Below are 24,532 nucleotides of genomic sequence, written 5' to 3'. Positions count from 1 at the left end.
CCTCAGGAGTGACCTCGTTAAGTGCACCTGCGTGAAAGGTTTTAGCTCCTGCAGAACATGAAAATGACCAAAAACTTTTCACGCAGGTGCGCTTAACGAGGGAATCTTGGAAAACATGTTGGAATGCGGCCCCGAGGACTAGAGCTTGACACCTGTGACCTTTGACCATGATATTTCCCTAATGTAGTGGCCTGTTATTAGGTACACTTGAAAATGGCGGTGTACCTAATGGAGTGTCCGTGGGATTCCCTCGTTAAGTGCACCTGCGTGAAAAGTTTTAGCTCCTGCGGAACGTGAAAGGAGCTAAAACTTTTCACGCAGGTGCGCTTAACGAGGGTCACTTGGAAAACATGTTGGAATGCGGCCCCGAGGACTAGAGCTTGACACCTGTGACCTTTGACCATGATATTTCCCTAATAAAGTGGCCGGTTGTTAGGTACACTTGAAAATGGCGGTGTACCTAATGGAGTGTCCGTGTGATTCCCTCGTTAAGTGCACCTGCGTGAAAAGTTTTAGCTCCTGCGGAACGTGAAAGGAGCTAAAACTTTTCACGCAGGTGCGCTTAACGAGGGTCACTTGGAAAACATGTTGGAATGCGGCCCCGAGGACTAGAGCTTGACACCTGTGACCTTTGACCATGATATTTCCCTAATAAAGTGGCCGGTTGTTAGTACACTTGAAAATGGCGGTGTACCTAATGGAGTGTCCGTGTGATTCCCTCGTTAAGTGCACCTGCGTGAAAAGTTTTAGCTCCTGCGGAACGTGAAAGGAGCTAAAACTTTTCACGCAGGTGCGCTTAACGAGAGTCACTTGGAAAACATGTTGGAATGCGGCCCCGAGGACTAGAGCTTGACACCTGTGACCTTTGACCATGATATTTCCCTAATAAAGTGGCCGGTTGTTAGGTACACTTGAAAATGGCGGTGTACCTAATGGAGTGTCCGTGTGATTCCCTTGTTAAGTGCACCTGCGTGAAAAGTTTTAGCTCCTGCGGAACGTGAAAGGAGCTAAAACTTTTCACGCAGGTGCGCTTAACGAGGGTCACTTGGAAAACATGTTGGAATGCGGCCCCGAGGACTAGAGCTTGACACCTGTGACCTTTGACCATGATATTTCCCTAATAAAGTGGCCGGTTGTTAGGTACACTTGAAAATGGCGGTGTACCTAATGGAGTGTCCGTGTGATTCCCTCGTTAAGTGCACCTGCGTGAAAAGTTTTAGCTCCTGCGGAACGTGAAAGGAGCTAAAACTTTTCACGCAGGTGCGCTTAACGAGGGTCACTTGGAAAACATGTTGGAATGCGGCCCCGAGGACTAGAGCTTGACACCTGTGACCTTTGACCATGATATTTCCCTAATAAAGTGGCCGGTTGTTAGGTACACTTGAAAATGGCGGTGTACCTAATGGAGTGTCCGTGTGATTCCCTCGTTAAGTGCACCTGCGTGAAAAGTTTTAGCTCCTGCGGAACGTGAAAGGAGCTAAAACTTTTCACGCAGGTGCGCTTAACGAGGGTCACTTGGAAAACATGTTGGAATGCGGCCCCGAGGACTAGAGCTTGACACCTGTGACCTTTGACCATGATATTTCCCTAATAAAGTGGCCGGTTGTTAGTACACTTGAAAATGGCGGTGTACCTAATGGAGTGTCCGTGTGATTCCCTCGTTAAGTGCACCTGCGTGAAAAGTTTTAGCTCCTGCGGAACGTGAAAGGAGCTAAAACTTTTCACGCAGGTGCGCTTAACGAGGGTCACTTGGAAAACATGTTGGAATGCGGCCCCGAGGACTAGAGCTTGACACCTGTGACCTTTGACCATGATATTTCCCTAATAAAGTGGCCGGTTGTTAGGTACACTTGAAAATGGCGGTGTACCTAATGGAGTGTCCGTGTGATTCCCTCGTTAAGTGCACCTGCGTGAAAAGTTTTAGCTCCTGCGGAACGTGAAAGGAGCTAAAACTTTTCACGCAGGTGCGCTTAATGAGGGTCACTTGGAAAACATGTTGGAATGCGGCCCCGAGGACTAGAGCTTGACACCTGTGACCTTTGACCATGATATTTCCCTAATAAAGTGGCCGGTTGTTAGGTACACTTGAAAATGGCGGTGTACCTAATGGAGTGTCCGTGGGATTCCCTCGTTAAGTGCACCTGTGTGAAAAGTTCTAGCTCCTGCGGAACGTGAAAATGACCAAAAACTTTTCACGCAGGTGCGCTTAACGAGGGTCACTTGGAAAACATGTTGGAATGCGGCCCCGAGGACTAGAGCTTGACACCTGTGACCTTTGACCATGATATTTCCCTAATGAAGTGGCCTGTTATTAGGCACACCTAAAAATGGTGGTGTACCTAATGGAGTGTCCGTGTGACGTCACAGATCAACCAGCCAATCAGAAAGTGGGGGTGAGGGCGGGTGTGGCACTTTTCACTTTCAGTTAATCTTTGGCCATGATTTTTCCCTAATGAAGTGGCCTGTTATTAGGTACACCTGAAAATGGCGGCGTACCTAATGGAGTGTCCGTGTGACGTCACAGATCAACCACCCTTTTACTCAAACACATTCGGTATAATAACACCATCAACTACAAGCCAACAAATACATCGTCAGCATAACGTGTGTCGGCTGAGATAGCAGCACTACTGTCTGTCACTCACTCGTGAATCTTCGCGAACGACCAATCAGCAGCGAGTGATAGACGGAGGAGGGACTTTACGAGTCAGTGACGTAATTTCCTGTTCACGACCGAGTGAGTGACTGTTGCCATTGTGCGCGTGTGCGTGTGTGCGCGTGTGCGTGTGGGGAACGATTCGTTTAGACGAATCTTTTGAGAGAACTGATTCTCAAGATTTAGTTCACTTAAAAGAACTGTAATGCACATCACTAACTAGGTGCGGGTCCGATTCCGAAGAAGCACAATGCACACAAACCTATTCATCACAGTTAAGATTTATTTCATTCAACATTTCACATTACAAATATTGAAAAATTATGCATACTGTTATATAAATAGTTGGCCGCAAACAATTAAATAACATTAGATTTTTCTTTTTCGTTTCACTAGCACTTCTACAGACCAACTCCTAGAAATATGGACATATCCGTATTACATAACTTAATCATTAGAAAGGAAAATACAAAAATAGGAACTTATAAAGTGAAATGACAATAAAAATTAAGGTGGTATCTGAAGTAAAAAAAAAAAAATGCTATTAATAAATACAACAAACCTTCCCATACACAGTTAAAAACTATTGAAATCTTGCCATTAAGTAACATTAACAGACAAATATTTAAATATTTATTTTCCTTCAGAAAATGTGAACCATATATTGTGGAGCACAATATAGCAATTAGTAAAAACTAGACACTTTAACATATTAAAAGCTTCACCTCAAAAATATAACAAAAATCTGATCAAAATTATAAAAATCAATTATACATTCCAATTAAAAATATACCAATAAAGAGCTAAATACATTGTTGACCTAGTAATTACAATGCAATCAATCACAGTAGCTTAAAATAAACCAAATAAGCAAATGAGCACAAAAACCTTATTTTAAATGTTTTAAAAATAACTTCAATTATTTATATTAGTACAAATAGTTGGATTTCATTTCTTTCTTTTTTTTTTACAAACACCAGCATGAAAAGGATTACATTAAACAGTAGAAAATGACTGAAAAAACATATTAACATCTTCTTTAATTAAATGTCTGCAATAATTAAAAATGGCATTTGAAAGAATTACATTGCAAAGAGTCTTTCGTCTGGAAAAAGGTTCAAAAGAAGTATTGCACATAAAACTTGAAAGTTAACTTGCAACATTGTTTTTTTTTAATTCTTTTCTTTTTAACCACATTCAAGTCTTTAAGCTCCCCTTCCTCCATGTAGGTCAAGTCTTCATTTTTTTTTTTTTTATATCCACATTTTTTTTTAAATAATTTTAACAGTGTTCTAGTAGGATGCTTGAGTTCGGAACGTTCACGCTCGCCTATTCGCTTTTGTGTTACGCGCATCCCTGCTGAGGTCTGCCAATATGTAAGGGAGTGAGGACAGAAAGGATGGGAAGGGGGTTGAGGTCGGGGGTTCTCCTTAACGACGTCTAGTTCAGAAACATTTGGTGCACACCACAACAGTTAATTTCCGAGCTAATTCACCTCATTTCCACGCATTTTTTTTGTCGTCATGCATGCTAAGGATTACAATAGGTGCTAGTTGGCAAGTTCAAGAATATAGATACTATATATATATTTATATTTTTTTCTTCAAATATTAAAATATCTAAACACCAAACATCCATTCTTTTATTTTGTTTATTTGACAGGGACAATGTACATCAATGAAGATTTCTGTAGATGCACCAAAATTAGCCAAGGGGCTATTTGTCATCTGTAGTCCCTGAGGCAAGGTGTGTGAAGTGTCTTGCCCAAGGACACAACGACACGTGGCTCGGACTGAGCTGGGTTCGGACCGCCGACCCTCCGGTTTCTGACCAACCCGCTCTACTGCCTGAGCCACGGCCGCCACACACATTCTTGTCATACGAGTTTGAGCTTTGAGGCTCCAACCTCATCTTTTTGCATTCTCCCCCTAGACCAGATTTCCTCATATAGTGGCCAAGAGATGTCGACTAGTGGGGAGGTCTTTATTTACTTAAGTGCAGATTGTGGGGAGGCATTTACTCAACTTCAGGTTGGGAGAGGCGTTGAACATTGCGCCCGGATTTCACTGTCGCTTTCGGGATGCGTCTAATAGGGGCGAGGCTTTTATTTAGAAAGATCTATTATGGGGACTTTATTCAACTGTATCTTGGAGGCGGCCTTTATTTACCAAAATATGGATTCGGACATGGAGGTGTCTAACTACTCATCTTTATTTACTTTTTGTACTTGAGACTGTTTATATGCCTCAGTACGTGCTGCTGTTTTGTTTAGCAAGACTTTCAACAGCGTTCAGCAGGAGAGCGGCCACTATTTGAGGAAATAAGGCGAGTGCGGAGACCAAAGGTCACGTTTAACAACGAGTTTTAAGATCACAATTTTTTTTTTGTCTTTTTAAATGATTTCTCGCCATGCTATTAGAATTACTAGTCATCACCGAGTGGAAACATCGCGTGTAGGAAAAGCTAAGAAGACCAAGAGAGTGGATACACTTTGGTCTCTCCTCGGCAGATGTGACGTCGCACATAGAGTCCTTAGCACTGAAATGTATAAAAAGCATAATTGAAAAGAATAATATATCTCTTGAAATCGCGCCGCTCTTTTGTGTTTTTTTTTTCTCTTCTTCTTTAAAATGAACATTTCCATATATGCAGATCTCTCAGTAACAAAAGTACAAAAGCTACCTTTCACAATGTGAAAAAATTGAGGTATTGCAAAAAGGAGTTTCCCCATATTTGTGAAAAATGTGCCTAAAATGACTGCCGGAACTAAAAGGAGGAGGGGAGGGGGGAACAGATATTTAGAAAAGTAGTGCATAATAAATGCTTAAATGTGCATGACAAAATAATTTAGCTAGAAAACACTGTTTCAAAAAAATCAGCAGGCCGTGTATTAAAATAATTTTCTCACTATCTCATTTTGAACAGCAAATTCTTCACAAAGTGTTTGAAAATATCCCAGGTGCAAAAAGCCATATGAGGAGCCTCACTCATGAGCAAAATCAAGTTTTCTCTGCACTCCTCCACTACTAAAATGGGAGGATTTTGTCAAAAATTCTCACTTTCCACTGCATAAATGAATGTGCACATTTTTAGGGGGTGGTGGGGCAAGGAGTAAGTCTTTCTAATGACGCCATTTGCTGCCGATGGGCTTCTACTGCACTACTGTTTTCTTTTTTTTTTAAGGCCAATCTTTGGTTCTCTGGGGTGGGGGCTTCTAAAGAGGAAATGAGCTACAGTGCGACCCACTACTGCACAGCCAGTCTTTGGTTCCCCAACCTGCTGGACTTAGGAGGGGGGGGGGGGGGGGGGGCGCCTTTCAAGTGTGTGTGAATAGTCGCAGACGATCTTCAGTTATGCTTTCAAAACATGCTGAGTAGGATTAGCTTGGCTAGATGGAGGGAAGCTGGAGGCCATATTTAAATTGAACTGAGCTTTGTGATGTTTCTTTTAATATGGTCGGATTCTGGATGGAAAAGTGAGGAGGGGGAGAGAGGGGGGGCCCGGAGCCTCCCCATTGCCATACATTCCCATAATGCACTCTGCTCACGACCGCGTAGGTTTCCGTTACAAAATAAACAAGGGGACGACGAAGCTAGCGAGTACAAAAAGTGTGCGAGTAACATCGTAGCTCCGCCCGGAAAAACAACAACACGGGCAGGCGTTCGTGACTTTTTTTTTTTTTTAACTGCATCCGGCACATTAGCAGCTGAGTTTGAGGTATTAGTTTTTGCATGTCAAGATGGAGATCGAAATTATTATGTGTGGAGATCTTTTTCTGAGAGAGAGAAAGAGAGAGAGAGAGAAAGAGAGTTTGGCTTTCAGGGCTTCTCTGTTGTGTGCCGCTAGCAAATAAAACAGCTTTGGTTATCAACTAAGTGTATACTGGTATATTCTAGAATGTGAAAGAAGTGCACTCTTCTTTAGCGACACCTTTTTTTTTTTCTTCAATTCATATTTACTCCAGCCTCAGATTGCGTCTTGGGAAAATCGAAAGTGAGCTCTGCTACAAAATGTCAAATCAAAAGGTAATTGTTTGGGGGGCTTTTATAAAAAAATCTATATATATATACACAAAGGAAAGCACGCCAATTGATTAGCAGAGTACCATCGCACACTTCAACTTTCCTATATTTTTGGGGGGGGGGGGGGGGAGGGGGGCAAACAATCATTTAAAAAAATAAAACAAAACAGGTTACACTATTTCCTTGCTGGACATACTTGATATAAATCCTGTTTTTTCTTTTGAAAATATAAATATTAACTAAAAAATGTTGAGCAAAAAGGAATCAGCAACAGAAAAGTGCATTTATTCATTAAATGATTTTGCGACTCCTGCACTACCTTGCCATCCTGCTCCCCCTACTGTCCGCCACTGCCGCTCAGTTCCAGCGGAACGAGATGTGACGCGGCCGGTCGCCGCCTTCCTTCACCAGCGGCTTGTGAAACTCGCGGCCGGCGCGCGAGTGGATGGCTGCCCAGCAGTACTCGCAGTAGTACTGCAGGCAGGTGACGTTGGCGCAGAAGAACGGCGCAAACTTGCCGCCGCAGCGAGTGCCCTGGCACTCGTCGCACAGCTGGTCGTCCAGCACGTATGGCTTCACTTCCACCTGTTGGCGGAAAAGGGAATTGCATCATAAGACAGTTGGTGCACAACAAATTGTAAAAAAAAAAAAAAGAAAAAGTGAGACAAGGTCACATTTCTTTCTACAAACCCGTTTATCGATTTCGCCATGCTGCAGCTGCACAAAGCGAGCACTGATAGCAGCAATGTAGCTCTGCTGATTAGAGAAGGCGACCCGCCCAGCTCCTTTCGGGTACTTCAGCTCAGGATCTGTGTCGATGCCGGCGTAGCAGACGCCGCCGTACAGGCGGTCCATGATCATGGCCAGCTCCACTACAAACGAGAAACGGCATTGTTTAAGAATTTGGATGCTGACAAATGAAATGAACAAGACTTCCACACTCTGTAATAGACACGCCATCAGTGCAAGAACACAGCACAGTACACACAATCAGAATATTAAATCCAATAGTTGCCACGGAGAGCCGAGGGGAAGTGTGAAGGTGAAAGCTGATTTCAGCAACTGCGGCACGCTGAGTGTGAGCGTCGCGGCCAAACAAGCCGGTCGGTCACGTGTCAACACCAGCGAGCGTTTGCTTACAGCTGACATTTCAAAGACTGGCAGCGAAGCAATTAAGCAAATGTCGGAACACATGAGGGGGGATAAAGCGGCGAGATCGCACTGATCAAAGCCGAGTTAAACATGAAGAGCGAGACTAAAACGGGTTGGAGCTAAGACGGGGAAAGCAGGACATAGTGCGCATACATCTGCGCGTCATTCGCGTTTTATAACAGCTTCAAAAGTGGTGCAGGAAAATTAAAATCATTTGATGCTTGGGTCAAATCTCTTAAAATCAAATTTAAGCCCTTTTATTTAAATTAAAGTCATTTTTTGGGGGAGGGGAACCATAGGGATTGCTTTCACACCAGTAGATGGCTCTCTGATCCAAACCATATCAAGGCTCTGTAAACATGGTTCGGTTTGTGTCGTCCAAATGAAAATGCGTCACACCAAACATGTGACGTCGCTGTCTCCTTGAACACAAGAATCACGAGACGTGAACAGGAAGACACTTTTGGGGAAGAACCCTTTTTTTTGTGGAGCAAAACTGGTGTTTGGGAATAACTATTATTGTCTGGACAGTCTAGCAGGCGACTACTAGCAAATAGAAGTGTACATTGAATAGCAAGACTTAAGCAAACTATCTATGCTAATGCTACCTGTAAACATGCTAAAAGCAAAGACGTGTCTATAAATGAAATGGCTTAACACCTCATCCGGTTCTGCAGGATACAAAAGAGGCTGCGAGGCTAAAAATGAATGCGCTCATACAAGTTAACTGCAACATTTACTCCATGATATTTACTCAAAGTAGTTTTTGGATAAAGTTAGTTTAATTTGTGGGTTCATCAATTTTCCTTTTACGTGAAATGTTACCTTTACACAAGCTTTCATTTTTAGCTATCTAGTATTACATGCATAATTCAACCTCGGGCACTGTCACTTGACTCTTTCACAAACCCCAACGTAACCACTGGCAACATTTGACTCTTTTTCAGCAATTAAAAGGAGCCAAGCAGTCACATGAAAGCACACGCCGTCTCCGGGGCAGCAAACACAAGAGTCATCGTCTGTTTGTTGTTAACTGACAGAAACCTGACAAGTGTGAAGTCAGGAATGCTAGCAAGCTAGGATGCTAGGGGTGGGGCAAATGAAGAGTTGCCAGACGGGTAAGCCCACCTGCACGGAGCGGGCGAGGGACACCTCCAACAAAAATAGTTTTCCTAGGGTCCAAAGGCTGAGATCCGTCCATCACAAAATCGCTGTCGTTCAAGTTCCACGGGCGGATTTGGACCTGTCACACACAAAAGTCAACACGTTGCATAAACTTTGGTAGACAAGGTGAGCAAAGCTAGCAGATGTTTGCGGAGAGCGCCCACTGACCGGCTTGTCTTTGATGGTGGGGCTGGAGACGCACAGGTACAGCTTGCCGTCCTCCTCGATGCAGGCGTCGATCAGAGCCTGCACGGAGCTCTCGTCCTGGAAGAGCAGGAAAGCGTAGCCTGCGCACAAGTCAGAAGAGCAAAAAGTTCAAACGCACCAGTCCCGACCGACCACTGCTGTTCATTTCAACTTACCTTTTGGAGGGAAATAAGACTTGCTCTCGGCTTTATGGGGCCAGTCGACAAACAGGTGACCAAAACGCCGGAAACTGGCAGTTATCTCATCTAGAACAAAACAAGACATGGATTTTATGGTCTGATTCAGATTTTTTTACATTTTGAAGCGCTTACATGGAAATTTTATAGATTTACTTAAACAAGAAAATCGAATCGTGACTTGTCACTTCACAGAACTGCTTAGACGGCCCAAAAATCCAACACGTCCGATGCGAGTATACCTTCGTCTATATCTGGGGGCAATCCTCCCACAAAGACCTTGCGCGAGTAGCGTTCCACGCGTTCGCCATTCTGGTGAGGAAAGCAGTGTGGAGATCCCAGGCCTGCCAGACCCTGATCGCCACGCTCGTCATCAGGGAAGCCGTCCTCCATGGGAAAGAGGGAGGAATGGCCTAGAAGAAAAGAGGAGGGCTTGAGTTCCTGAGGAGCAACAACGCTTTTAATCTGACATCCGTCGTCTTTAATATCAACGCCGCCATCTGCCAGCGGTTTCACTTTATTACTAAAACATTGAAAAGCATGCCAAAGGTATTTCAGAACAAAATACAGGTGGAGGGGTTACTGTCGCGTCCTCAATAAAAACAACAGCAAACAGGTTTTTCTGCATACTCACTACACTACCGATGCACAGGCAAGACATCAAAGTTGCCTGGGAGGATTGCGTGTGTGCGCGTGTGGTGTGTTGTCGGGGTTAAGCCCTCCCTTGCCTATGCCTGCTCCAATACAACCTGCCCTGAGCTGCTTTATAAAGATTTATGCCAGGGAGTTAGCTCAGCCACAGCTTACAGAGTGCGCTGCACTGTGGCGTGAGCATGTGTGTGTTTCTGTGCCTCATTAAATAGCAGCTAAATGCTAACAAGCTGCAAGACGCGTGTGCATAAATGTCCTCCGACATAAGACTGCAAACAAAATTATAATGTAAGGAGAAATTTGGACGCTCGGACAATCATGCAGATGGCGGATCACTGAGAACGCAAATGAGGCTTGATGCAAAACGTCACACGTCACGTCACAAAGCAATCAAGAGATGGACAGCGTGGACTTGATGGGTCCGTGACCATGTTGTTACCTCGTCTCCTGCTATAACTCCTGGCTGCATGTCAAGTCAAAAAAAGAGGGTGATTATCGAGGATGCACAGTACATTACAGCAACAAATTATGCCAAGTACTTGTGTGACAGTGGAAAGGATACCCAGCTAGCCGCCCGTTTTATTGATTCATTAGCTAAAGCGGCCCAATCGGCTTGATGCGTATTGCCGATCGCAGGGCACAAATACAGACATTTACATGCATTCATCAAGAAATATGACAATGAATCCCTCTCCAAAGTGGAACCACATCAGGCAAGATGCTAGTTGCTAACTGCTTGCTTGGTTTCATTTCAAAACAAATGTTGCCATAATGTGAATAATTTCAATTTGTCCTGAGCTGCAGAACTTCAATACATTCTTAACACCAATGACTAATTTTCTTTCAGCCAAAGCTTTGACGCCATCTTGTGGGATCTGAAGGAATCACAGAAAGTGCACAAATAAAACACAGGAACAGACGAGAAAGTTTTTCCAGAACATTGGAATTTGTTGACACGAGCAGTACGATGTTTCACCATGGTTTCTCATGTCCAAATCTTTGACTGGCAGTGAAGGTTTCATTGAAAGATGTCATCGTTATCAAGTTGATGCTTGCTACGTGACTCTTGCGTCTCCAGAGTTCGAGGGACAAAACGGCGCTTATCAGACACGTTTTGAAAGCACAATAGCGTCGTGTAACGCCGCAGAGATTGCAGCACCGAGCCATCTAAAACGAGTAGCGACAGAGAGGATGAAGAGGCCGGCCGGGATACACACGAGCGCTAATCTCTCGGCTCCCACAGTGAACTTCCCAACCCAGATGGACATTAACTCCGGGGGAAGGTCAAAGAAGTCGGAGGGAGGGAGGGAGAGGAGCACAGACTGAGAGAGCAAAAAGAAGGAAGCAGATTGAAATGAGTTCTATAAAAAGATGAGCGTGTGCAGGAGGGGAAAAATAGATTGGAAAGATGCAGAAGCAAAAAAAAAAAAAGCTGCAAAGGGGGTGGGGTGTGTGGGGGGGAGGGGGGGGGGGTGGGGGTCATAGACTGCAAGGCCTGCCTATCCGGTGGCACCATCTGTCTCAGGGCTCCATGACAGCTCCGGACCACGTGACCAGACATTTAGTGTGGAGGTAGCTAAATATTCAACTGCTGCATGACACATCATGACTTGCTTTATTTGACCTTTTGGGTTTTCAACATAGTTTAAGTGACAAATATCGTCCTATCAGGGGCCGTGTCAGTTTTTATATGTGAGCATTTGTGGCTTCAATGTTTTTTGATGGGTTTATCTGAGGTGCTGTTTTTAGATCTGCATGATGGGCCTTGCTGTCAAGTGACATTTGGATCACCCGGGAATATTGGAAGGCCTCATTTCAAATGTCGACACGCCCATGAAAACCAAAACCTGAGGTGGGTCGACATACGTACCATTGAGGGGCAGCGGGTTGTCCCCGCCTGGATGAGGGAACCCCAGACGACCTGCACAGGGAGACACATATTCGAGACATCATATTTAACATCATGAGTGCTGATTATGACACGTTAAAATGTTGAGCCAGTGTCAAAACTGTATTGGTTGATAGATTGGCACTTGAAGCTAACCAGAACAGTGCTAAGTATGACATTTAATTCACAAAATGGTCTGTATTGTTGTTAAAAGATGACATGATAGCAACAATTTGATCCGGGAACTAATGAATTCACTTTAGAATACAACCAGCAATTTTACTAAACAAATTGCGTGCCAATTTGAAGGAAAGCTTTCCAGTAGAAAAGCACAATTTGTCCTCAAGTTGCCAATTTGAAAACGGCTGCTTCGGCGTTCATTAGGCGTGCCTACGCTTTGGCTGCGGTGGTTCCGAGCACACCGACAGTTGCTTCCACATTACAGCCTACATCTGTGGGACACCAACACGTCTCTCTCGACCCCCTCCCTTGCTCATCGCCATCCATGTCCCACTTGCCAGGCTCACAAACACCACTCAAAATGCGCCCGTTCTGATGCCAAACAAGCTTCAAAGTTATGCAAGCCCTGCTTTCTACACTGGTGGGGGGATAATGAGATGAAAAGGCTGAAATAATACAAGCATTGTTGTGCGGACAGCGAGTGCCCTGTGATTGGTGCATTCCGACGCCTCTGTCACATGCAAGTGCGGAGGCCCCTCCCCCACAGTGCGGTTAAGGCGCCCGGCTGTATGCAAAAGATGCCGCGCATAAAACCAGATCTACATCAGGACAGAACGCCCTCAGTTTCGACAGATGTTTCTTTTAACCTCAGTCCAACCTGTTGAAGCTCAACTACATGCTAGAATAAAACTAACCCCTGTATGAAACATACACGCGAGTACAACTGTATCATGGGAGCATGCGGTCGAGCACAAAAAACACTCGCGCGTCAAAAGGGTAGGGTGTGCCCGTCGCGTGAACCCTCCTCAAGTGCCGCTGCTTTACATGGTGAAACACACGCACACAAACATGTTAGTGTATATCTGCGTGCATGCCTGCGTGGATGCATGGTGAGACGGCAGAACAGAGGGATCCTTTCTGTCAGTCAAGACAATGCTGGAAGCTATGCAAAGCCACGAAAATACAGCCCCACATTTTATCTCCTTTTTTTATTTCTCAACCTTTGTTCACAATTATGATGCGAGTGACAAATGTGGGGGAATACATGACGTCCGCAATTTGCTTTGCAAGGGGAGAAGGCACGGCACTTTTTGAGAAAAGTCTCAGTAGTTTAAATGAACTTTATAGTGTTAAGCTTTCCAGACGTCGTCAAATCGTAGATGTAATTGCGGCAAAGGCGAAACAAATTGAGCAACAGTTTGCAGAACATGAGGCGGTGAGGTTGGATCTGGCGTGATGCATCATGTGAAAGCAGCAGAGAAAGAGCCACTGTCGTAGAGAAAATGAGATGAGGATGCCTCAAGATAACAGAGGCCATCAAATGAGAGCAAATGTGCTTCTGCTGCATTCCTAACCAAACACAAAGTTACTTTGGAGAGGGGGACCTCAAAGCCGGTTGACCTCGAAATCCAACACTTCCTGCCCAAATGACAACTATTAAGCAAATATGGACGAGCACAAGCGCGCTGACAGCTCACATGATTATTATGGCGGTCGGACGTCAACATTTTGTACGGATACTTGACAAGCTTTAAGGCGATCCATCTGTGCCAAAGCGGCCAAAAAGGTGTCCTCACATTATTAAGACAAGATTTACGAAAGCTTTGACAGCACAACATTAAGAGCGCAGCTGGAGCTCGCTGAGCACGGTGGGTATGAGGCCAAAATAAATAAGAGGTGTAATGTCTTGTGGAGTTCATTTCAGCATTGTTCAAGTGGGGGGGGGGGGAAACACACTTGGGCTTTATGGTTGCTGGGGACTATGATTGAAATTTGTGCCTAACAATTAGCTCGAGAAGAAACTCTATTTCATTCAGGAGTGATGACCTCGCAGGAAAAACCTGATTGTGCAGTATTTTCGAGGATTAAGCTTTTTGCCCCACGGCACTAATGTCTTGACAACTAAGTATCAATACGTGAACTCGTTACAACATGTATCTGGCCAAAAATCAATAGCAGCCTTGTCCTGGTCATATGCAATTCCGGTCATTTCCAAGAGGAAAATAAAAAGCGTGCTACATGCAGTAACCTATTTCTGCTGTTGCGTAACAACATTCATTGGTTGCTCCCTGGTAATCAATAACTCAAGTCGGTTAGAATTTAATCTTTGCCAATTTTCTATGGGTCACTTTCATGAAAGTACGAGCCCTTGCTTTTGCCCAAAATGGCAGACTTCCTGTTCATTACACGCTTGGAGACTTTTTTTGTGGGTCCTTTTATGTTACATAAGTCTCGTGGTTTCCGGGGATATTCGTGTCGATTACGTCTGTGACACCACAATGAGGGCTTGTCGTCAGGCCACTGACTGTGTTTACCTTTCAGGTTGTCCTGCTCGGCCCGCATGATGTCGATCAGGGAGCTCTCCAAAGTGTTCATGTTGAAGCTGTCAAACGACCTGGTGCGCTCCTAAACAAGAGAAAGAAGGAACATCTTAAGTGAAGGACAAAAAGTAGAAAAGCGTCGTTAACGTCATGTTGTAAAATATTGTTTTAGGTTGGCGGTAAAAGGAGCGGAGGCGGGTTGCAAGGCGACAAGCTTTGGAACTTTAAACAGTCGCATACCAACCATAGTGAGAATTGTTCTTTGTGTACGCATGAGCACACAAATATGTGCACATGTTCAAAACATGAAGGAACAAACTCCAAGCAAGGATTTCCTCAAACGCAAATACTGTAATGGATTTTAATGACCATCAATCAAACAGGCAAACATTTGCTTGACAACAACATTTTCTTCCGTGTTTGGCATAATAAAAACACTTATCGTGAAAATTGAGTGTAGTCAAGGTAAACATTGATATGATAAGACTTGACTTTCGACTCTATCAAAAGGCATAAAAAAAAAAAAGCTCTGTGACTTGTAAATGTCAATTTTCAGTGAGGGGACTAGAAATTGCTTAGTCATGATGGTTTGACTGGTCGGTCACAACTAATAAATTAGTGGCGTTCCCTATTATCAGGAATGGGGTTAGTCGGAATCTGTGCTGGCTGCTTGTCTGAACCAGTCTCAACAGGTTTATACTTGCAAGAATTACTTCTATTTGGAATTATTTCTTTCAGATTTCTATTTTCTTGATTTATGAAATAGTTTTCTAAATCGTTGGTGTGTTAGACGTGACTTGTCAAAGTAAAGCATGACTGTACAATCAACAACAGTATCTTAGCGATGATGACATTTCATGAAGTTGACCAAGTTGCAAGTAATCTGCAAGGTCACCACATTGTTGCTATGTTCTCAATTGGTGCCGCTCACACGTCGGTGGCGCCACATTCTACACGGGACAATGCGAGAGCAGAGCAAAGGCACCTCGCGAAGAAAAGCTCACAGTTCAGTCCTAGACCAGCGACTATATGCGAGGTCACATGTTGGCGTGGTCACAAAAAACACACACGACCGCGGGTCTTTCGGTTTTATTTTGACATACTTTATTCTGTTACATTCCCCAAATTCAATAACTACCCTTATCAGCAAGAGAGATTGGTTGGATGACTCGAGATCAAAGCTGGTTAAAAAAAAATCCCAGCAGTAGTCACAATGTCACATTTTGAAAACACAAAACAAACACTGTATTTAGTTTTTCAAATGCAGCTCACTATATTGGACTTTGGGGTCGGTAGATATCGCACGGTCAACGACAAGAAAATCCGAAACAAGATTGTACATTAGATGGAGCTTGATTTGTAATGTGTAACCTAAGTTGTTTCATTTTTGAACTATAAGTGAATGAATTGTAAAAGAAGAAATGATTCCAGTGTCACAGATTTATTTATTTATTGCTTTTGTTTTGATTTGTTTATTTGACAGGGACAGTGTACATCAATGAACATTTCTGTAGATGCACCAGAATTAGCCAAGGGGCTATTTTTCATCTGTAGTCCCTGAGGCAAGGTGTCTTGCCCAAGGACACAACGACACGTGACTCGGACAGAGCTGGATTCGAACCGCCAACCCTCCGATTTCGCTCTACCACCACTTGGGTGGTGTAGTGGTTCACTCGTCAGACTTCACAGAAGGCAGCGTGGTTTTTGTGACTGTGTGAATGTCAACGTGGTAAATGTCATCGTGGTAATGGTTGCCTGTCTCGCAGTGACTGGGCGTGCCCGCGATTTACTTTCACGCCGCTCCACAAACGAGTTCATTGCATGCAGGATGGGCTGACTGACGTCGTTCGTTTAGGACATGCAAAAACAAATATTTACTGTAATTATGACTTCTGTGTTAGCATAGCAGGTTAGTGATGGCTTATGTCTTTGGAAACAGAACTGTAGTAAACTGAAGACGCCATTGCGCTGTTTAGAACGGCGGACTGAGCACATTTGTCGGACCTCTACGTCTCCGTGTAAAATGCCGGGAAGTTGCCCCTTTCACCTCTGATCATTGTGTTCCTAATCACGTCGTCGACAACAAGGAGGGAAAGGAAGGCCGAAGCCGAGAAGGCAGAGGCAGATGAAAGAAGGGGATGATGGAGAGATGGAAAGAGTACAAGGCAAAGGAAAGGTCTTTTCTCTCTGCCTGCCTTACCAGGAGGGCAGGAAGGGGAAGCGGTCTGATCTTTTGATGCTTGTGAATATGGCTGCGGCAAGCCAAAATATTTCAAAGCCCCGCTGCGACATGAAATAAGCCAAACTGTCAGAAACAACTTATTAGCAGTTGTTAGCTGAATGTTGGAATTGTTGCGCATGTGTGCACCCGAGGTGCAATAAGAATTAAGAGAAACAGAACGCTTCGTTGCTTGGGGATTACTGAGGGGATTACGCCGAAATGACTTCATTGTATGCAAGCATCTGAACTTAATACCGAGCTACCTCCAAGTACTTTTGTCCGGCGTTTGCGTGTGTTTTGATATGATAGGAGATGAACGCCAGTAGTCATGTGGATGACTAAAGTTAAGCCACAGAACTGCATTTTTTTTTTTTTTTTGGGTGAGGGGGGGGGGGGGGCTTGATAGGATTAATTGACTAATTGGACCTGATTTGGACATATTATGACTGTTTCTGTCGTTTGAAAAAGAGCACTGATTGAAGAGGTAGACAGACTGCTGTGTTAGCATCTCACGCTAGCATGTTCGAGCCATTGAAGACTAACTTGTCAATCGGTGAGTGTAAAAGGCTGTTTGTCAAAATGTGCCCTGGGGTTGGCTGGCAACCAGTCCAGTGTGTGGCCCACCTCTCGCCTAAAGTCATCTGGGATAGGCTCCAGCTGACCACAACCCCCGCCCTGCTTGACCCTAATGAGGATAAGCAGCATAGAAAATAGATGAGTGGACGGGGAAATCACTTTTGTAAATCAATTAAATGTCGACCAATGTCATGGAATGGACTGTGGTTGACCTTCGACGTAGCAGAAGACCCTTTCTTCAATATAGTCAACTGCCTTGTCTTGTTCGGACACATGAGCCACGTCGGGCCTATGCAGCAGTAGATGTGCACGTGCACACACACACACGCACGCACACTTTCAGAGTATGTGTCAAGGGTGTGCGAAGGGCGCAACAAAGCTGTATGATGGCAACAGTGTATGCTGTGTGCAGCCCCGCTTGGGCCCCTCATTAGTTTAAAAACATTTCTCTCATTTAGCACCAACGTGACAAAGAGCAGGGGTAATGACTGAAACCTCGGGCTTCTGCAGCTTAATGGCTCAGTCAGAATTAGTGCATGTAGAGACGTGCACGAGAATTTGCATGCACATGTCATGGGCAAAGGATGAAAAGCTGTCTCTAATGAAGGTTTTTTTTTTGTTTCAACCCACACCCGGCTTCTACTGAATGTAGTTTCAATCAGGAAGTGAGATGGTGGTCTAATTGGTTCGATGTGTCGAGAAAAACTACATTGTGCGTTTGACATAACTCCCAGTTCATTCAAGAGATAACGGGAGATGTACCACATGCCTCAAAAGTAAGACAATTTGGTTTTAGTCAAAAAATATGCCTCAAAGCACTACTATGCTTCAGACATGGGAGTTGCCATTTATTGTTTGCCGGTAGCGCCAGCTGACAACTGGTTATAAACAAATGAGCAGGATGAGGCATTTTTAAAGTAAAATATGCCTCAATAGTCACACAAAATCATCAATGTCATCATGCTCCAGGCACAAACTGTTTGTTCGCTGCAAGCTAGGTGCCAAGTGGTTGGCTGCTAAGGGACACGGGAGTCACCTGTTGCTATTAGCTGCTAGTGCTAGAAGCTTGCTTGATAGCCAATGCTAGCTGACATGAAACATTTGTTAGGACTACAACTGTTATAAGTAGAAGATTGTTACACAAAATAACTGTTTTAAAATCAGACTAAAGTTTTTTGTGCATTCTTCCAAAAGAAAAACAATCTACCCACTTGTTTCAGTTCCACTAAGATAACGGCTAAGCTTCTCCTTATATGGAAGCAGTCTACAGTCTGAAACAAGATTGGCACAAGGAGAATTGTTCAAATTTAATATGAACTTTTATTATTATCGTTATTTTTTTTAAGCGTATCTTATTTTTGCATACATTTGCACTTAGGACTGAGAACTATAAAAACTGAAATAGCTCCCGATTGGCATTAAAGTTTCTCTGACCCCTGACCAAACAAAACTGTTTAGTCCGTCTAATTTGGTCTTTTCTAATTGCTCAACAACCTCTTATATTGATTGGACGTCCTTCCTAACAATTGTGAATTGAGCAGGGGATGAATGAGGGTTGCAAATGCACAATAGCTGATGTCAACTCTTTACAAACAGCGCTTTAACATTTGTCCAGGTGGTTCTCTTAAAACAACATCCTGTCTTGGCTTACGGCGACGACACAACACCTGACACAAGAGCATATCTTTGGCCTTCAGGCTTAAAGGAGTGAGGTGCTGGGAGAAAAGAATTAGGTTAGAATTTTACAAAAAAGTCACATTTTGAAGGAGGGAGAAAAAGCTCTGCAATGACGGAATGGCCGGTTAGCTATTAGCATGAGTACTGCTAGCTGGCCATCAGCCCAGCCCGAATACTAAAGCTGCTCTAATACAGCAGCATCCCCGCTTACTGCAGCCTGCGCTACAGTGCTGGAACATGGCGTGCCCTGCGTGGCTCTTCCTGTTACTTTGGGATGAACGGCCACGAACAAACATATGGACTCCCCAAACAAAAATAATCCAAAAACAAACCCATCGGAAATCTTCGTACAAAATGGTGGATCTGCTGTCTTGATGCAAAAAACGGAAACGTCTCAAGGGAAAGAAAAGCGGTGTGGCGACACTTCCTCATTCTGTCGACTTGATACAGACATGCAGATAATATGAACATCGAAACAACCCAGTTAAGAATATCTCATTTTTATCATAATAAAAAATTAGACCAAGCTAAATAATTTCTGGTCAGGGAGGAATTTATGGCAAGTACATGTGACAACAATTGCGCTTCTTCATATGGCTGAGGGAAGGGTAACTACTGCATTGCGTGTTCTTTATACTGTTAGTGGGTTTTACTTGCATAATTTCTGCTTTAATTTCTGGTTCTGGACAATAAAATAAGATAGGCCACGGGCATGTTGAGACATGTCATAACAATGTCCTTACAGTTTGGCCCAAGGTACGCTGTGAGTCACCACGCATTACTACAGGGGTGCGCAATCTCAAAGGCCAACACGCACAATCTGTTTCCAAACTATGATTTTGCCTCTTTAAAAGCCCGGCAAATACAATTTCCCTTATTACTGATCTTGGCTTCCTGTCATTATAGCCGTATTGTTCTGCGCAACCAGAGACATGTGAACCGCTGTCACAATAAGTTCCACTTTTGGTCTTCGCAATCACAGGTTCCCGTCTATTATAACGTCAAAAAACAAACACAAAGAACACAAAGAAAACGAAACCGATAAAGAAATGTTACAATTTTGGAATCTTTCATCATGCTTTTGTGCACGCTAAAGCCGATGCTAACTATTCCTCCGATAACATGGCGCCTTAGAAGAGGACGACAGTTACGTATATTATAGAAAAAAAATTTGCGAGGCTCATGAATAGGCCGGGGGTTACAACACTACGTGTATAATTACATTTGAATACAATTCGACTTGCGCCAGATGGTGGTCTTTAAGACCAATTAGTGTAGGCTGCTGGCAGCTAAGTCAACAAAGGAAGTCACTGCGCACATTCTAAGAACATCAAATAACGATATTGATTTGAATGCATCCAAATACGTGAATGACAAGTTTATTTGCATGTATGGAGGAAAAGAACACAAACGCAAAAAGGGCAGAGGCTGCGTACAGTACTTAGGGAGGTCACGAGGTCGAGCTGAGCCTACGGTAGCCGTCATCCCTCGCCTGCATGCCGCCCCCCCCCACCCTTGTGATGACCTACGCAATCAATCTCCAGCTGGGTCAATACAATGAATTTAGCGCCGTGCTCCCTTTACCCTTTTCCCGTCAATCCTGTCAGGCCTTTTTCCTCATGTGGTAACGCAATTATTTGCACGCTCGTATCCCAGCTATTACAAATCAGTTTGAATGCGTCATGAGGCCATTTTGTCGGTAGCGTACTGGCAGACAGACACATCCTGGTTCATTAATAAACAGGCAATCGAAGAAAATCATTAGGCTCCATTTCAGGGTGTAAGATATTGAGACCTTGCGCAGAATTCCCCACCCACAGCGACGCTATTCTTTTCTTTGACGCAAATCAACAATTGCTGTTTTTGCAATTTGAAACCTCTCATCTTTTTCTGCAACCTTCACTCCATCCTTGATACCAGCCCCCAACCCCACCCACCCCAACCCCCTCGGCACGCATATGTGGCACACTGCAATGTTGCAGTGACACGAACACATTAGTCATCATCACAGACTTGCAGCAAAGCAAGCAAAAAAATATATATACTGATTTATAAGCTCACGCGTCAAGAGGAGAGCCTTGTAAATCCATGCCCACCTGCGAGCCCCCACGTCTAAAAATAGCAGCAATACCACCTTTACAGTGACGAATTAATAGTAAAGGGTGGTGTGCTGTTTAATTATGTTTTGCATCGACATTAGCGGTAGATCTCAATTAAACAGCATAAACGTATTCATGGGAATGTATTTGTAGTGTCGAGGTTCACATAGCTGACCCTAAGCCAGCTAGGATTAGCCTCCAGCCCGTGACGCCACGCAGGAAAGCGGATGAATAGGACGTACAATATGTACAGGGGGGTCCTCGGTTTACAGAGTTCCGCAGAACCCGGAAACAGCCATACCTGCGTTACGCTGAAATATTAACATGACAAATATAGCGAATATTTTTATAAAAAAATTGTAACCTCAAACTGTAACAATTACAGTAAATGTTTGTATAGAAAAACTCAGCCATTAAAATGAAAAAGCGTAATAATGTATTTTCTAACTCAGTTGTGACCACAAAATGTCGTACGTCAGACCCCGCAATAAAGAGTACCACATACCTGGAAAGGGAAGATGTTATCACTGCGGCCGACACCGTCATCCATCCAGGACTTGGGGTTGAAGCCAGCGGGATTGTTGCGAGGGTACTTCTGGGACGCCACGTGGTTGTTGAGGAAGGTCTTCTTCAGTGGCGAGATGGAGTTGATGGGCGTCATGCCGCCGTTGAGACCTCGGCGATAATCTCGGCCCTGAGATCCGCCCCAGCCACCGCCGCCGCTTCCGTAGCCACCGCCTGGACTCCAGGAGGTAGAGGAACCCGGGGAGGGAGAGGGGCTCTGGTAGTTGGCCGGGCCCCATGGGGACGGGGGCTTGCTCAGGCTGTTGGACAAATGTGGCAACTGGTTGAAGGGCGGATTCCTGTGCGGAAAGGGCGGAGGAGGGTGCGGGGAGGCAGGCGAGCGTCGGTGCTGCTGGTGTTGGTTGTGGGGGTGCTGGAAGTGGGGGTGTGGCGGCGGGGCCGGGTGGTGCTGCGAAAGGGCGGCGGCCGGTCCTATTTGAGGGGAGAAGTTGCCGCCGAAGCCCGGGCTAACATGATGGGAGAAGTTCTGGAACAGCAGCGTGCCATTGTTGGCGGAGGCCGGGTTGAAAAAGCTGACATCCTCGTTGATGATGGTCGACGGCGCCGGCGGGATGGCCGCCGACCAGTTGTTGAAGCTGGTGAGCGACGACGAAGTGGTATTGGACTGGACCGGGCCGCCCAGGCCGGATGTCTCCTGGTAATCAAAGCCCGTCAGAACAGGAGACTCAAGGCGGATCTGCTTCTCTTTCCCGGTGCTTCCATCAGGCGAGCCGCTGTCCGTCTTGCCGTCCTCCGACCGGCCTTTTTCCAGTTCTGAAATTATTCCGCCACCACCGCCCTCCTGGTGACTCCCGGGTGACAGCTGCTTTTCTTGCGTTTCTTGCATTTCTTGTTGCTGCTGCACTTTGGGCTTCTCGGGCCCGCCCATGATTTCGTCTTGCACGCTCCCGTGGGTGACCGAGGCAGGGAAGAGCCAGGGAGAGCCCGCCGTGGTGCCATTCCCCGCGGCGGCGGTGCTGTTTATAAACGCAGCGGGGCTCTGCGACACATTTTGGTGGTGGTGTGGGGGCTGCAGATGCGGGTGGATTCGGACCGGGAACGCAGACTTGTTGCCAGTGTTGTTTTGAACCAGGACTCCGAACCCGTAATCCCCCATTTGTTTGCTCCCCCCACACACACAAATAGTATCCCGTGATCGTTTGGTCCTGTTGAGAGAGCGCACAGACAGGATAGCTTGTCACGCAGTTATTAGCAACCAATATACATGAACTAATTTAGGGACTGGCATTTACAGAGCAGAAATGATCTTTCCCTCTATTGGACCCGTTTAATCCATTCACAGATTTCCTAGAAAAATGCGAATCAACTCCCTCCCCAATGACCCCATTCTCGAGCAGTGAACACCAGCGTTCGACCAAGCTGTGGGCAAAGCACACGGTTAACGTTGGACATGTCCACCGGTCTAATTATAACCCCGTGACGCTGCCCAACTCGTCCACGGACAGCTGAGTCGCCGGCAGCACCCCCTCAAATGCGTGTAAGCCATACGTGCTGCGATGTGACGAAGGGCCGGGGTACACGATCGCTATTTCGGAGACGTTTGGACTTGACGCAAAAAGCGACTGACACGCCATGGATTTGTGCGCGGCGTGGGGCCAAAAAAAGAAGAGAACACACAAACGGCGTGACGTGACGTTTTAAAGACTAATCGACGTCGAGGGGGCAGGGGGAAGGAATGTTCCACAAAACACACACACCAAAAAACCCGCACGACCTTGTTTGACAGCTGTCAAGAGTCTCTGCGCTTTCATCGGCGAGGAGCAATACGCGAGCGTTTCACGAAATACGCACCATAAAGATGCGTCTTGTGCGCTTTTCTATATACGACAAAGACGACAGACAAAAAGAAAAGACTGTGAGGCGACAGGTAACCGGTAAAAACTAGTTAGCCAAGTAGCTAATATCGGTTACTAGCCATAGCAAGCTAGCTTTTAACTGCTAGCACGAGCCGCTAGCTGGCTAATATAAAACGTCTATATTTCCCCCCTTCACCTTGTGATCACCACCTCCGACCTCGGCGATGTCTTTGTCGGGAACCTTCCGTCGGCTTGACAGCAGGCTGGTGTCCTTGAAAGGATGTCTTAAGGCCGGTGGAGGCGATTTAATAGCTTGAGTCGTACAGTGCAGTCGGTCAGCTTTTTTTCCTCTCTCTCCTCCCTTCTCTTGACGTGTCCTGCCTGCTCAATGACACCGCTTTGCCTCAAATGTGGACCGTGTCATCCGAAGGGGCTTCCTTGGCAACTCGTCAAATGCGCTCGGGTGCGTTAAGTGTCGCGAGCCTTATTCGGTCGGTTTCATTTTAAGCTTGGCTTCAGTATTTTTATCCAGCCTGAGTCCTTGTGTGTGAGTGAGCTTTGGCTTGCCCCCCTTCTCCTGAAGCCGACCGTGGCCGAATGACAGTGAGGGATCAGCCGAAACACACTTCCGCTTCTGGCTCCGCCTCCTTAGCCCAGACCACGCCCTTTAGAGCCACACCTCGGCGTTCGATTGGTCGCAGAACCGGCAGTCGTGTCCTGACTCCGCCTACCACCCTTTAAGCTTCACACAGGAACAATACAGCTATGATGCGCAGAGGACACAAATGATCAGATTGACGTCTTTTTTTTCCCAGCGTGACCTGTTTTCTACCAATAAATATATCTTCACACTAGACGGTCATGTTGACATACACTGTGGTGCTATAGCACTCTATAATATTACACTCACACTATAAAAACATCCAATAATGACAATTAAATACAACTATGAATAATAAACAGTTTTTTCTGACACTTCCTCCTTCAGTCATATACTGTTCTGGATGTTTAACTCCTCTCTCAGCTTCTCAGTTCGTCAGTAAAATCAGTCGTTCTTCTCAGAGGATAAAGAATATATGGCTGTGTTGCAGCACTATTTGTGTTCCAATATCCGCTGCAAATAGGGGAACACTGCAACACCGATGCTAATTGTTAGTCCAT

At 45.1% G+C, this 24,532-nt stretch overlaps 1 protein-coding gene across 3 annotated transcripts; it reads right to left on the bottom strand.

Moving 5' to 3' along the window:
- Window positions 1-2,921: 2,921 nt before the first annotated feature.
- Window positions 2,922-23,994, bottom strand: cpeb4b (cytoplasmic polyadenylation element binding protein 4b). Of its 3 annotated transcripts, XM_037269546.1 has the most exons (11): window positions 23,568-23,994; window positions 21,496-22,720; window positions 14,412-14,502; window positions 11,899-11,949; window positions 10,468-10,491; window positions 9,620-9,790; window positions 9,357-9,446; window positions 9,163-9,281; window positions 8,959-9,073; window positions 7,369-7,550; window positions 2,922-7,263 (listed from the first exon to the last, which is right to left on the bottom strand). In XM_037269546.1, exons 2-11 carry the CDS (start codon window positions 22,669-22,671, stop codon window positions 7,036-7,038), a joined length of 2,247 nt encoding a protein of 748 aa, XP_037125441.1. In that variant the 5' UTR covers window positions 22,672-22,720; window positions 23,568-23,994; the 3' UTR covers window positions 2,922-7,035. The 3 variants fall into 3 exon arrangements, with proteins under 3 accessions (XP_037125441.1, XP_037125442.1, XP_037125443.1); XM_037269547.1 differs by lacking the exon at window positions 10,468-10,491; XM_037269548.1 differs by lacking the exons at window positions 10,468-10,491; window positions 11,899-11,949.
- Window positions 23,995-24,532: the final 538 nt, after the last annotated feature.

This window comes from Syngnathus acus, chromosome 14 (assembly GCF_901709675.1).
Source record: "Syngnathus acus chromosome 14, fSynAcu1.2, whole genome shotgun sequence".
NCBI classification, from domain to species: domain Eukaryota; kingdom Metazoa; phylum Chordata; class Actinopteri; order Syngnathiformes; family Syngnathidae; genus Syngnathus; species Syngnathus acus.
Note: the sequence above shows the minus strand (reverse complement) of the source record. Positions and strands in the feature narration are given on the sequence as shown.